General features: G+C 47.3%; 1 protein-coding gene across 1 annotated transcript in view; it reads right to left on the reverse strand.

Moving 5' to 3' along the window:
* Positions 1-1,567: 1,567 nt before the first annotated feature.
* The window catches only part of MMP17 (matrix metallopeptidase 17), a 54,682-nt gene continuing 43,791 nt past the window's right edge, over positions 1,568-12,458 (reverse strand). The window contains exons 5-10 of the mRNA XM_056504581.1: positions 11,471-11,647; positions 11,245-11,344; positions 10,034-10,116; positions 8,267-8,419; positions 5,798-6,055; positions 1,568-4,608 (exon numbers count right to left, since the gene is read on the reverse strand). Of these exons, the coding sequence (XP_056360556.1) occupies positions 4,283-4,608; positions 5,798-6,055; positions 8,267-8,419; positions 10,034-10,116; positions 11,245-11,344; positions 11,471-11,647 (1,097 nt within the window). The 3' untranslated portion in view covers positions 1,568-4,282. The remainder of the gene's footprint in view (positions 4,609-5,797; positions 6,056-8,266; positions 8,420-10,033; positions 10,117-11,244; positions 11,345-11,470; positions 11,648-12,458) is intronic.

Genomic DNA, 12,458 nt, shown 5'->3' on the forward strand with positions numbered 1-12,458 from the left:
GCCAGGGCATGATTTTTTTTTAACTCATCCTCTGCAATGTTTCAGGTCAGTTCCTGAACCCATGTTTCTTGCCCCTGTCTCACAGTTCTTACTCACCTACGACCTCTACACTCCCAATTCCATGCTTTCATGATTTCAGCTCCAGTCAGACACCTCATATCCTGGGTCTGTGTTCCCTATCCCATCCCCAAAGTGGTTTCTCCTCAAACCCTACCATATCTCTGTCTCCTCCAGCTGTGCTTCCTCAGCTTCAGTTCCTCAGCTTCTCACTGCCAGCAGCTAAAAGCTGCTCCTGCTTCTCACTGCAGCCCGGGGCTGTTGATAAGGCCAGAAATCAGTTACTCTCATCACTTCAGTATCTCCAGGAGGTGTCCCACTGTCCTAACAGGATCCCAGTTCTGGGGACATTTGAGGCCTGATTCCCAACAGGTACCTTCCCGCCCCCCACCAGTGCTCAGTGCTCAGCCTGGTTGTTTTTTGGGTTTTTTTTGTGTAGGCCAAGAAACAAATTCAGCTTTAATTGTCATAGGAGCTGCTAGAGAAGACAATCTAAGTGTCATCAGTTCTGTACAGAGAAAGCAATGTGGAGCTGCTCTGAGGTGCAGCTATATTGTGTGCAGGGAGAAAAAGTTACAGAAAAAAATATACTTGGGTTATTTTATCTTTTGATTCTTTAAAAAAATAATCTAGCCACTTTTTATAAATATGAGTTCCAAGATGAATTTTGGTATCTTTTTCTGCTTGTGTTGCAAACAGGACACCTTGATAAGTGTGATTCCTAGAGCTGAAGGGAGACACCACAGCCAGACAAGGTGTGCAACCACCTGACTTATTTCTTCAACCACCTGATTTATTTCTAGTACAATTAGAACAAACAGCCCTTTCCTTTTTAATAAAGATAAAGCACCTAGGTGAGATTTCAGAGAAAAAAAAAAAAAAATGGCATCAACACTCATTTGATCATTGTCAAACACAGTTATAATTTGTGACAGAGTGTGCCAAAAGAAGAAAACTTGGGTGGATGGCTTTCTGTATCTAGAAGAGGTAATCAGTTCTAATGAGTAGGTGGCTATTTTGCATCCTTTTTTTTTCCTTGTGCAGATTATATGTGTCAGTTCAGAGTGCCTGCAGTTGTCCCTGGCTGGGTTGGGGATCACAGGCCCCCTGGGCTGGGTTTGGTGAGTTTTTCTCCAAGGCCAGCAGTGAACACTACTACACTCCACCTGAGTTCAGCTCACAGCTCATCTCAAAACATGGGGAGCTGAGGAGATTTTTGTTTCATATTCATCACTGTTTTTCTCTTATGATTTTTTTTCCACTTTAAACAGTTTAAAAATCACGAGGAGGTGAGCAAAGAACCTGCTGTGCCCCTGGATTCTGCATTTACCACTTTGCTAAAGAGAGCCTATGAGAGAGGAAGCAATACCCTACTGGAAGGTGGTGTTCAGACAAAATTGGCTTCCTGGCTCCCACCTGACCAGCTTTTGTTGGGAGTAAAGCATGTGCTCTTATACCTGAAATCCACAGTGGAGAACTTCAGCAGGGTAAGAGCAATATTGTAATAATATTGTGGTTATGTTTGCTTTATTTTCATGTAGAAGGTACAAATGACTTAGCTGTTCAAACTTAGGTTCCAGTTCTGTAGTTCTTTTTTCTGTACTTGTCTCTGAGGCTACACAGCACCATACAAAACTGCATGTAATTTGTAAACAAATGCCAGTTCTTACTATTGAGGAGCCTTAGATTACTTTGCATGGTTACCTTGCTGATTGGTGTGAGTGCAAATAAACTCAAGATTTAATCCACTAAAATATTGGGAAAAGAGGGGTTTTCATAACTTTAAATCTCTCCAGTGAGTGAAAAAGGGGGATTTCTCCCTCAATTCAAACCCTTAAAAAGGAGGGACAACTGTGGGCTTCCCCCTCAGTTTAAGCCTTAGGATGATGAGAAAAGGGGAGTTACCCTTAATTCAAACTCATAAAAAGGCATCATCAAGGTTTTCCTCTCCCTGGACAGTAATGGAAAATGAGGATTCCCTGCTAATTAATACCCCTAACAGCATGCAAAAGGCAGAGTTTCCTTCAATTAAGACCATTAAAGTCGCAGGGGAAGCAGATTCCCCCACAATTTAAACACAGACAATTATGGAAAAGGAAGCTTTTTCCCTCAATTTAAATCCATTTCTCCTAATTAACCCCTTTCCTTCCTTGGGGCACTGTGGAGGGACTGGAGGCTTGAGGGAGACAAGATAAATGGGGAAAGTTAAAAGCTCCTCCCTGGGACCCTGCGTGCTGCCCAGCCTGCTCAGGTGCTGCCTGTTGGCATGAGAGCTTTTCCCTTGGCATTTTCTTGGAGTGATGCTCCCATGCCCAGGTGCACATGGCTGCTCCCCAGCCCCTGCTGGATGCTCCATTTGTGCTTTCTGGAGGGACACTCCGGATGCCCCTGTTGGCCCCTCTGGGCTAGCAGCTCCCTGCATAGGTGTGTCCAGGTGACCCTCTGGAGGCAGCTGATCACACCTGGAGCTGCTGCACCTTGGAGTTGGAAGTGAGGTGGAGAAAGGTCCTGCTGGTCATTCCTTCCCCTGCACATTCGTTCATCTGCCCCTGAAACACCAGGGTGCCGGGCTTTCCATCCTGTGGAAGAGAAATATCCTTCTTCTCCAGGTGCTCATGGCCAAAACTGGGATTCTACCTCCAGTATTCTCCATGTCCTAGGTTTGTAATTACCAAGGAAATTCCCCCCAGATTGTAAATGATTAGCAGTAATTTTTCCTCTGTAATCATTACTGAATTGTTTGACGCTTCCCTTGAGGGATCAGGGGTCTGGCTGGGTTGTTCATGGTTAATCCTGACAGCCCCAGACCAAATAGCAGAGGGAAACTTGAGAAGACCCCCTTTTTCTGTCAGGATGCAGCTGTGCACTTTTTCTGCCTTTCCTGCTGTGCCACAGAGGGTTTTGTGTTACACCTGGCACCAGGGCCACTGGAGCAGCTTTGGGTCCTGCAGTGACATGCTGCTGCCGTGTCTCCCCAAGGAGCTGACGGCAGCAGGGCAGCAAAAGGCATTTGTGAAGGAGCTTTGCAGAAGCAGGGCAGAGAAGAAGAGTGTGTGCCAGCAGCCTCTGCCCACTGATGTCCCCCAACAACAGCAGACTCGAGGACCCTGGCTTCCTTGACATCTCATCCAAGTTCTCACTCACCACTTTCAAGGACTCTTAGATGCCCAAATCATACCACAGAAAATTGATAGTGAGGAATAAACCCAAACAGGAACATCCTAATGCAGTGCTTCACCTTGGCTTCTGCCACTCCAAGCTCCTGTCAGAGGCATCAAAAAGAGTTTGAGCTGACCTTGCAGCATCTTCCCTGCTCAAGCCCATCCTATGCAGCACAGCCAGGTATGGCAGAGTCACAAAGAAATGCAATACATCTTGATTCCTCCCAACACATAAGCCAATCTGAGGCAAGAATTCTAAGACCGGGAGATTGTGTGCATAGATTAGTGTGGGGCAGTGGCTGTAACTGCATCTCATTTGGCTGCACTGCTCCTCATCCGGAGGTGAGGCTGCTAAGAGCCTCAGCAGCCAGAAACTTGCTGCAGGTGTCAGGCTTGATCTAGCACAGGATCGGGAGATCTTCATGTAGGTGGCCAAGATTTATTAGAGAAATTGTTAAATGATAATTACTTGCATACAAAGATAAGCTGCAGTGCCTTCTGAAAGGCAAAGGTGTTTCAGACCCACAGAAACTGATACAGGTTCCCCAGACACCAGTGACTACAGCAGGCTTGATAGTAAAATAATGATCACCTTGCAGCTAATCTTAGTAGAGTCACAGTTTCTTCTACCTAGTACATCCAATGGGATGTGTACATTGTGTCAGCACATAACTACTACCTTCTGCCAGATGCCTTTCTGTCACAGTCTATCTCAGCAGCATCTCTTCTGTCCCCACTCCCAGCTCTCCCCTCCCTTGTTTGCTGTGTTTAAACATCCAGAGCAACACATCTCTATGGAGCATTTCTAAATTCAACACGAGACCACTCTCATCTTTAACTGGATGGGGGAATAAGAAAGTGCAGAACTCAACTCTGTTGTTAGACTTTTAAACTAAAATTAAAAAGAAAGAAAACCCCAAAACAAAATCACTGTTCTTTTCTCATGGAGAATTCAAACCCTTCACTGGCATGTTCCTAGGAATGCTTTTTTTTTTCCACTCGCAACAGTCAGCAATCATGTATCCTGGAGCACCATGATGTTGTCCTGCCAGTGAGATGAGCTGTCATAGGGCTGCACAGACCAGTGCTGCTGTCCACACAGGCAGCACGAGGCTGGCTGTCAGTCTGGGTATGGGGTGAGGGTGCACGGATGGGGTGCCCGAGGTGCAGGAGCAGACCTCGTAGCCGTTCTTCGAGCGGCTCTCGTCGTGCAGCCCCGGCCTGGAGCGTGCCCCGGTCCTGCTGCTCCCGGCTGTCTCGGGGGCATCAGCCTGCATGTCACTGCACACCAGCCAGTCCCTAGCGATGGACTGCGGATACCCGGGCTGCACCTCCAGCTCACTGTCCAGCAGCTTCCAGTACTCCTTGCCCTTGAAGAAGTAACTTGCACCTGCAGAGACCAAAACCCAAATGCAAGGTGAGTGGCGGTAGGTAGTGTCCCAGAGGACAGTCAAAGGAGCACTTGGAGCAGCAGAGGAGCATTCCCACCCCAGCTGAGCCCTGGGGAGTGGAGGCATGTGAGATATCACCACTTGTTTTCAACATCCCCTCTTCCTGCAGGAGGGACGCTACAGAGGGTAAGGTCATGCTATGCCTGGCCAGGATTTCTCACATCAGCCAGGAGCCACCAGCAGCTGGCGGTGAATGGTGAGGTCTCGCCTCTTCTGTGCTGAGTCCTAGAGCAGATGTACCTCTTGGTACCATGGGTGTGTAGGGTCAAGGCCCTGTGAACCCATACCAGCTCTCCTTCTTGTAATAGCGTGCGGTAAAACTGGAGACCCAGCTATCCATTAATGACCTGGGATGCGTGCTGCTGACCCTGGGCTCAGAAAAATAACCTGAGCCTGACAGGGCCCTGAGAACCTTCTGCTCTCAGGTGCATGTTTTCCACTCGGAACTGGGAAGTTGTAAATTGTCTAAGCAGGCCACACGCTCAAAGAACTTCTGCCTATGGGAATGTCACTCTCAATAGCTTCGGAAATTCAGCTTGAAAAGTCTCTGGAAGCGGCCTTCCCCTCTGCCTGGTTTAATGATTGCTATTATGCTGTTAGGTCACCATTAAATAAACCCTGGAAGTGCCACTTTGTTGTGAGTGAATAGCTGGTTGTAAATGTCTCCCGTGACAAATTTTTTGTTGTCTTTTCAGGGGAAGAAACCACTGAGAAATCTCATGCTCAGAAAATAAGTTTTAACTCCGGGAAAACAACTTTAAAAGTATTTTCTGTCAGCATCCTCATATATCCAACTAAAAATCCAATGACAACAAAACCAGCTAGGAGCAAATCAGTCCATATTAGGATAAAAATCACTGCAAAACCACATCAACTGTGTTCTTATACTAAAGTGCAATAATTATCCCCCCAGAATATTTTTGTTGCCTGTTAAAAAATTACAGTGTCTTCTAGCAAGCAGTGTGGGAAGTTCTGGCTGGAATCACACCTCTCTTCAGCTTCCAGTCACCAGGAACATTCCATCGGGCGCTCAGTGTTTGTGTTGGCAGGAAGAGCAGAAGAAGCTACAGCTCAACAGAGCACTGATTTTCTTTGCTGTGTTTTTTTCTTACTGCCATATGGACTTACCATCTGACCACCTCATGGCATCGTCTAAAGGGCTGGGTATTCCCTTCCACAGGATGGCCTCTGAAGGATACCCAGGATCCATCCTCCGCTCATGGTCATCATAGCGCCAGTAGAGATTGTCCTTAAAGAAATAAGTCTTGTCATTGTGAGCCCAGGAGAAAGCAGCATCAATTCCTCCCAGGGGCAGGCCAAAGTCAGAAATAGGCCGTGGATACCCTTCCTCCACGTTGTTGTCTTTGAAGACCCAGTATCTGTCTCCTGTGGAAAGGAAACAAGCACGGAATAAAATCACATGTTTCACAACCTAAACCAGTATTTTCCCACAGATGAGCTGAGCTAATGTTTTGTTATCTACTTGGTGACAAAGCCTTGGGGCTGAGCTCTGGGCATATAACGATGGGGATAGGTAGGGTCAGCCCATGGGGGAACCTCTGGCTTTGAAGAGCTGCTTTTTTGTGTCAGGCTGTCCATGCATATAGCCCCGCTTTGCTGCTGAAAGAGAACTTGAACACACTGACAAGTGTCAGTACAGCTGTCACTTTAATGTATTTGATGGAGGTGTTTGGTTTCCTGCCCTTTGGATTTCTGCCTGATATCCAAAGAAACAAAGTTACAGGCAGATTCTGTGGGCAAAATGAGCACTTTCTGTGGGCTCTTTGGCTTCTGAGAAGCCAAGTGTAGTCCACTCTGGAAGAGAAATCACTGCTTTCTAGAGCCTGATGGGCCAAGAGACCTGTGAATTATGAAGATGCTCAGGGACTGTATAAATCCCATACAAGCAGCTCATTGCTCTTCAAGGGTCTTACACAGTCACCTCCTCGGCCTGACCTTGGGCAGGAGAGAACCATCAATATGGGATTTTTCCCTATAAAAATGAGGCATGACAGGACTGGGCCCTGGTCTGTGTGAGAACAAGCAAATGAACCCAGATGACTCAATTTCTTCACAGTTCTCTAACCATTAGGACAGTCTTTCTTCTTTTACAAAATCTCTTTGGGAGCCTGCAGTGTCCTTTTAAGTATTGCACAGCCTGTTTTAAGGATCAGACTTTTTCCTCCCTTGGTTTTCTAGAATATCTGAAGAAACATGAATGCATGCCTGTGCATCACCAGCAGGACCTTAGAGGCCAAGGTAGTTTGTGCTCTTTGGTTTCTGTCCAGGGATCAATGAGAGTGCTGGAGGGAGAGAATGAGTCGTATTTTATAGCTGGAAAGAAAATTCTGAGTTTATGTAGGGAGCTAGGCAGGACTAATACACACAGAGAATGCATGTCTTGGAACAAGATGCCAGCTGTGGCATATCAGGAATTCCAGTCTCCTGAGCAGCTGGGAGGAGCCCCCTGACCTGAACTCCTGGTTGGATGTCTATTCATCCCCATCAGGGACAGGAAGGAGGGAGGGAAGGGAGTGAGTGAGGGGCCTGCAGACCTGACTGGGAGGGTCTAGAGCCAGGGGTGGCCCCATTCCCTCTGGGAAAGCAGAGCAGGGCAGGCTGCCTGAGGCAGCTGGACACACATGGCAGAGCCTTCCCCATGCTGCTCCATGGGGAGGTGCAGGGCTTGGTGTGGCCCTGCGGGGCTGAGTGCACTGGTGGCCCGGAAGGGCTTCGGCTGCTCGTGGAAAGGCCTTCTGCAAGCGAACGGGCTTGTGTGGGACATAAGCCATCCCTCTGGCCTGGCTGGGGGATCTGAAACCAAATTATTGCTTCCAGAAGTGCTAGGTTCAGCACTTCTGAAACCCATAATTGTACCATGTTTCAAGCAGAATGGTCAGGAGACAAAAAGCAATTTCCAAACAGGAAGAATGGAGGGCTGAAATGTGTTTAGCACTTCAAGTATATAACCTTGGTGAAACAAGAGTCAGTGCTTGCCAGGATCTTGGGTCACACTGAGTGCATGAGTGGCATCTAACCATCACAGGGTGAATGGTCTGTGGGAGGACTTGGGCATTCATATAGAAACCAAGAGCTAAACCATTCCTCCAGCTCTCCTGAAAAAAAGAAATTAAAAAAAAGCTTGCTAGTTTTTCTAAATAAAAGTAGAGAATTATGCCACTTATTTTAATAAAAAAATTCAGTAACAGAAATATAATTATTAGAACTGAAGGTCTTCAGTTTAATTTTTATTTCCTCTCTATCTTCTTTTCTCAACAACAAATACTAAAGAGAGAAAAGGTCAAAGGAGGAGCACACCACCTGTGAGAGTGTCTAGGGGTGGTTCCTGCTTGTGTTTCATTCTTGAAAAGCTCAGATCTTAGTTACATTTGGCTGAAATTTATCATCAATGACATTTCCCTCATTTTCTGGAGAACATGACCATTGCCTTTTGCTTGGCCTCCCTGCCAGCTCATTTCTCCTGGCCTTGCTCATGGACAACAGTTTCAGACCAGCCCTCGAGATGCTTAACATGTAGCACTGGTGTCTGCTCCCTACCACCACATTCTATACTTCCAGCACTACGTTTGCTCTCACCTTTGAAGAAGACAATCTTGTGGTCACTGGTTCTCTCGTAGACTGCGTCCAGGCTGTCCAGATTGAGAGGCAAACCCCGCCAGAAACGGTGGATCTGAGCAGGCTGAAGGGAGACCAAGTGCTTATTGCGAGTCAGTCTCCAGAAGTATTTGCCTGGAGGGACAGACTGGACATTACTGAACCACACTCAGCCCACCTTTGCTGAGGGGTGAGTGCAGGGTGGGTGACAGCAGCAGGAAGCAAAGCATGTGGGATGGGAGCCATGATTTAGAGCCATCCTGCTTTCCAGCAGCAGCTCAACTGCTTTTTATTTCTGGCAGTCATTAGGAGAAATCACTTTTTTTGTTTGGATTAAAATAATACTCTGGTCAGTGCGCTGGAGTTATTATACTCCTGGCCACAGCGTGAGGTTGTGCCACTGAGCTGGGGCAGGAGAGGAAACCTTTTCATCCTCCCCTCCCTCTCTGCATGGGACCTCCTGTGAGCTGGTGGGACCAGGCACCAACAGCCTTAAGCAAGAGCATCCAAAATCCATCCCTATTCCTCCTCTCCTGGAGCAGCCACAGCTTCCTGCACACAGAAGTTTCAGCTGCTTTCATGTTTGGAATTGTCTAGGATGTTACAAGGAAGCACAGAAATACCAGAGGGGTTGTTTTGTAACGAAGAAAAAGAGTGAGAAAATAAAGGAGGAGGAAACCATTTGAATAGGAAGGAGGCAGAGTTAAGGACTTTGATACCATCTAGAGGTGCAGGATACTAAGCAGAGACTGCAGTCCTGCAGAGCTTCCAGGATGATTGTACTGGTGGTGCCAGCAAATGCATTAAAACACCTGCAGCAGCACTGGCCCAGCTAGGAAAATGTATTCTGGGGATTTCTGAATTATTTTGGATAATATAAAAGGAAACGGACTTGTCCTTTGAGGGAAGGATGACAAACTTTTTCTTGCTAAAAGAGACTGATATGAGATTTCTGAAGAGTCTTAATGGTTTACAGAGGCAGCTCCAAATACAACTCTGTGTTGCCTCTGGGATTCTCAGCCTTTTTGCAGCACATTTCATGCTGTGTTTTCTCCAGAGAACTCCACAGAGTGGCGTGAACTGGAGCAAGATGTTTAGGAGGCAACTGTCAACTTTGTCTTGTATTTGTTATTACCTGTTAGAAAGTATTGCACGTTATTTGCATCTGATCTTGCATGAATTTCTGAGGGGAGATAAGCAATAGAAACCAAAGATGCATCTTCAGATTTGTATTCTACACACACTCAGCTCTTTCTCCAGAGCTGGCAGGTTGTGACACCAACTTTTAAAATTTTATGGAAATTGGATCTTAGCCTAATAATGCAGGACACAAAATTCTAACACTTTAACATCTGCAGAGAGGCAGTTTTATTCTAATTGTAAGGATTTATATCATATTGTTGTTCTTCTGCTCCAGTTTGTGTATTTGCTCTAGTTCACTGAAACATAAATGAGTAATACATTCCAATATGGTAGGAATTGCCATAAGTACAGATACTTCTTAAGAATATAAGAAAACCTCAAGGGTACAAATTCAATGGCCATTTTACATCAATGGAAACTTTTGTCACCAGTCTTGCCACACAATCAGATATCCGAGATGCCTCTCTGGGTCTGTGGGAGCAGTGCATAAACCCCAGCCAGTTCATCCTCACCACCCACCCCAGCCCATCCCACACTGCGCTGCATCTGGTGCTGCCACACCAAAGCCACCCCAGGGTGACACAGGCACAGGTCCCTAGCGCTCACCTTTGAAGAAGAAGGCCTCTCCCCGGATCTGGGCCACTGCATCGAAGTGCGTGTTACACCTGTTGGGCACATCCCGCCTGAGCCTGTGGAGAGATGCCCAGGTGAGCAGGGCCCAGGCAGGCAGTGAGTGGCTGTGTCCCCCAGTGCCTCCTAGCCCATGGACTGAATCACCTCTGCTCCTGCAGAAGACGGGCTGTGCCCGTCTGTCACTCCTCATGCTCAGGCCCAGCCACGTGCACAGGGTGAGCTCAGGCAAACCTCAGCCTGAAGACAGCTTGGACTGACAACCCTGAGCCACCAGATTTGCTGGGAGTCAAGCAAGGACACTATCTACACATCCACCAGTTCAGGTAGCTGGTGAGGGGTGAGCTGGCTTCCCACTCCCAGTGGCACAGTGCGGCTTGGCCAGCTACCCCAGGGCAGCAGGACACGAAAAACAGCCAAGCAGCCTCTCGCTCCAGCAGCTCAGGATGCTGCTGCTCCAGGGCTGAGCTCCCAAGTGGCACTGAGAGGTGACAGAGCTGCAAAGCAGAATGCAGCTGAGCCTAGACAGAGGGACCCAGAGGAGTGAGGTGATATCCAGTGAAAGATGCCTGGTGAAAGCCACTGGCAAGAGGCAGCTGAGATACAGAGCTGCTTTAACAAGGTGTGTAAGGAAGGCACAGAGTATGAAGGTCTGAGAGAGCCACAAAGCCCACATACAAAATGATGACTGATGAAGGAACAAGGAGAGGATGCTGGGAACCTACACAGAAAAGCTGCTGTGGGTGGCAGGGAAGCATAAATCTGTTCTGCTGATAGAACAATTGTGCTGGGCTGCCAGCAGCCGCTTCACTGCCCTCTTTCGCCACAAAATAACAGATGTGGAGGCAAACCACATCCACCTTCCCAGTATACAAGGTAGGAATGAGGGGATGGCATAGGAGCATAGGCTCCCACAAGAGCAGGGAGAAAGGCTCTCATATTTTTAGGTGCAAACATGGCCATAAGGAGCTTAGCTTAAGGAGTTTGATTAAAATTCCAGCAAGGATGAACTTACCAAAGGATGACAGTGACAACTTTACACTAGTATGAGTAAAAAATGTGAGTTTTAGCAAAATACCCAGAGATCCAGAGAGAAAGAACTAAGCCAGACTGAACAGGCAAGATACTGATGAAGCAGAGCTTCACTACTACACATCCTTTGCAGGAAGGGAAGAAATTTTACTTACGGCACAGTGGAGCGATTCTCTGGCAGCTCTGGAAGGACTGGATGCTCATCCGTTTTTCTTACTTCAGGTTTGGCTGTGAGGGACACAGATTCCCTGACTCCTGTGTAGAAAAGAAGCAGTAGTGGGGAGAACCATCCTCCACACTGTTCACCTCAGAAAACAGCTATTCCAGTGTGTCCTGCCACGGCAGGAACACACCGTAGCCACATGAGAGATGCAAACTTACCATAGAGTTGCCAGATCCGGACTTTGTCCTCATAAGGCAGATCGTACTTCAGAGGATCTCCCACTGGACCTTGGTAGTAGGGTCTCATGATAGACTCTATGGCAGAGATGTGGGTCAAGCCAATGGCATGGCCAAACTCATGGACAGCTACGGCAAATAGGTCCATCCCGTGAGTGTCTGGAGATAAGGACAAAAGTGAAACAGAAGTCACTAAGTGCTGATAGTAATTGGGGGATTTGCTGCAAGGGCTGTAAGAGAAAGTGTAGGTTTATGCTGGATAAACTGGAAGGAGTTTTGGAATAGGTAAAGTTTGAAAAATTTTTTTTTCAGTTGGAGACAGGAGTGTATTATATGAAAATGGAAAGTAAACCAGACTTCAGCCTACACCAGCTTGGGTATCACCCCCCTTATTTCCAGATCACTGTTGGCACCTGAGAAAAATCTGGACAGAGGGCTGAGACTACACTTACATCACAACCATCTGCTGAGGGGCACTGCAGAAGCTGGGCCAGAGCAGTCATTCCCTGCACCTCACCATGCCTACTGCAGCTGCTGAAACAGCCTTTGCATTGCCCAGAATACCAGATTTCTGCAGCCACCAGCCAAGAGCTTGTCACATCTTGTGACAATGAGCTAAGCTGCTGCCCCAGCCAAATCCATCCCTCAGCCTTCCTGTGTGCACGCAAACACGTGAAGGCTCATCTGCTTATCGGCCATTGATCTGCTCATCTCACTGCTGCCCTGACACAAGAAGGTGACCGTGTCCAGCTTGTTTTTAGAGGATTTACCATCTTCTTGTTACACACCTTGTGCCGACAGGGCTGCAGCTCTTGTGTCTGCTGCCTTTGGCAAACACTTTTACCCTCAAACACCACAATGGGCATTAAGGAGACATGGTTGAACATCAATACCTCCTTTGATGACTTTCTTCCTTCGGTCTGGGCTATCTCTACTATATTTTCTTTCCTCAAATTTCCTTATTTGCAAT

The sequence above is a fragment of the Oenanthe melanoleuca genome, chromosome 15 (assembly GCF_029582105.1).
Source record: "Oenanthe melanoleuca isolate GR-GAL-2019-014 chromosome 15, OMel1.0, whole genome shotgun sequence".
Taxonomy (NCBI): Eukaryota; Metazoa; Chordata; class Aves; order Passeriformes; family Muscicapidae; genus Oenanthe; species Oenanthe melanoleuca.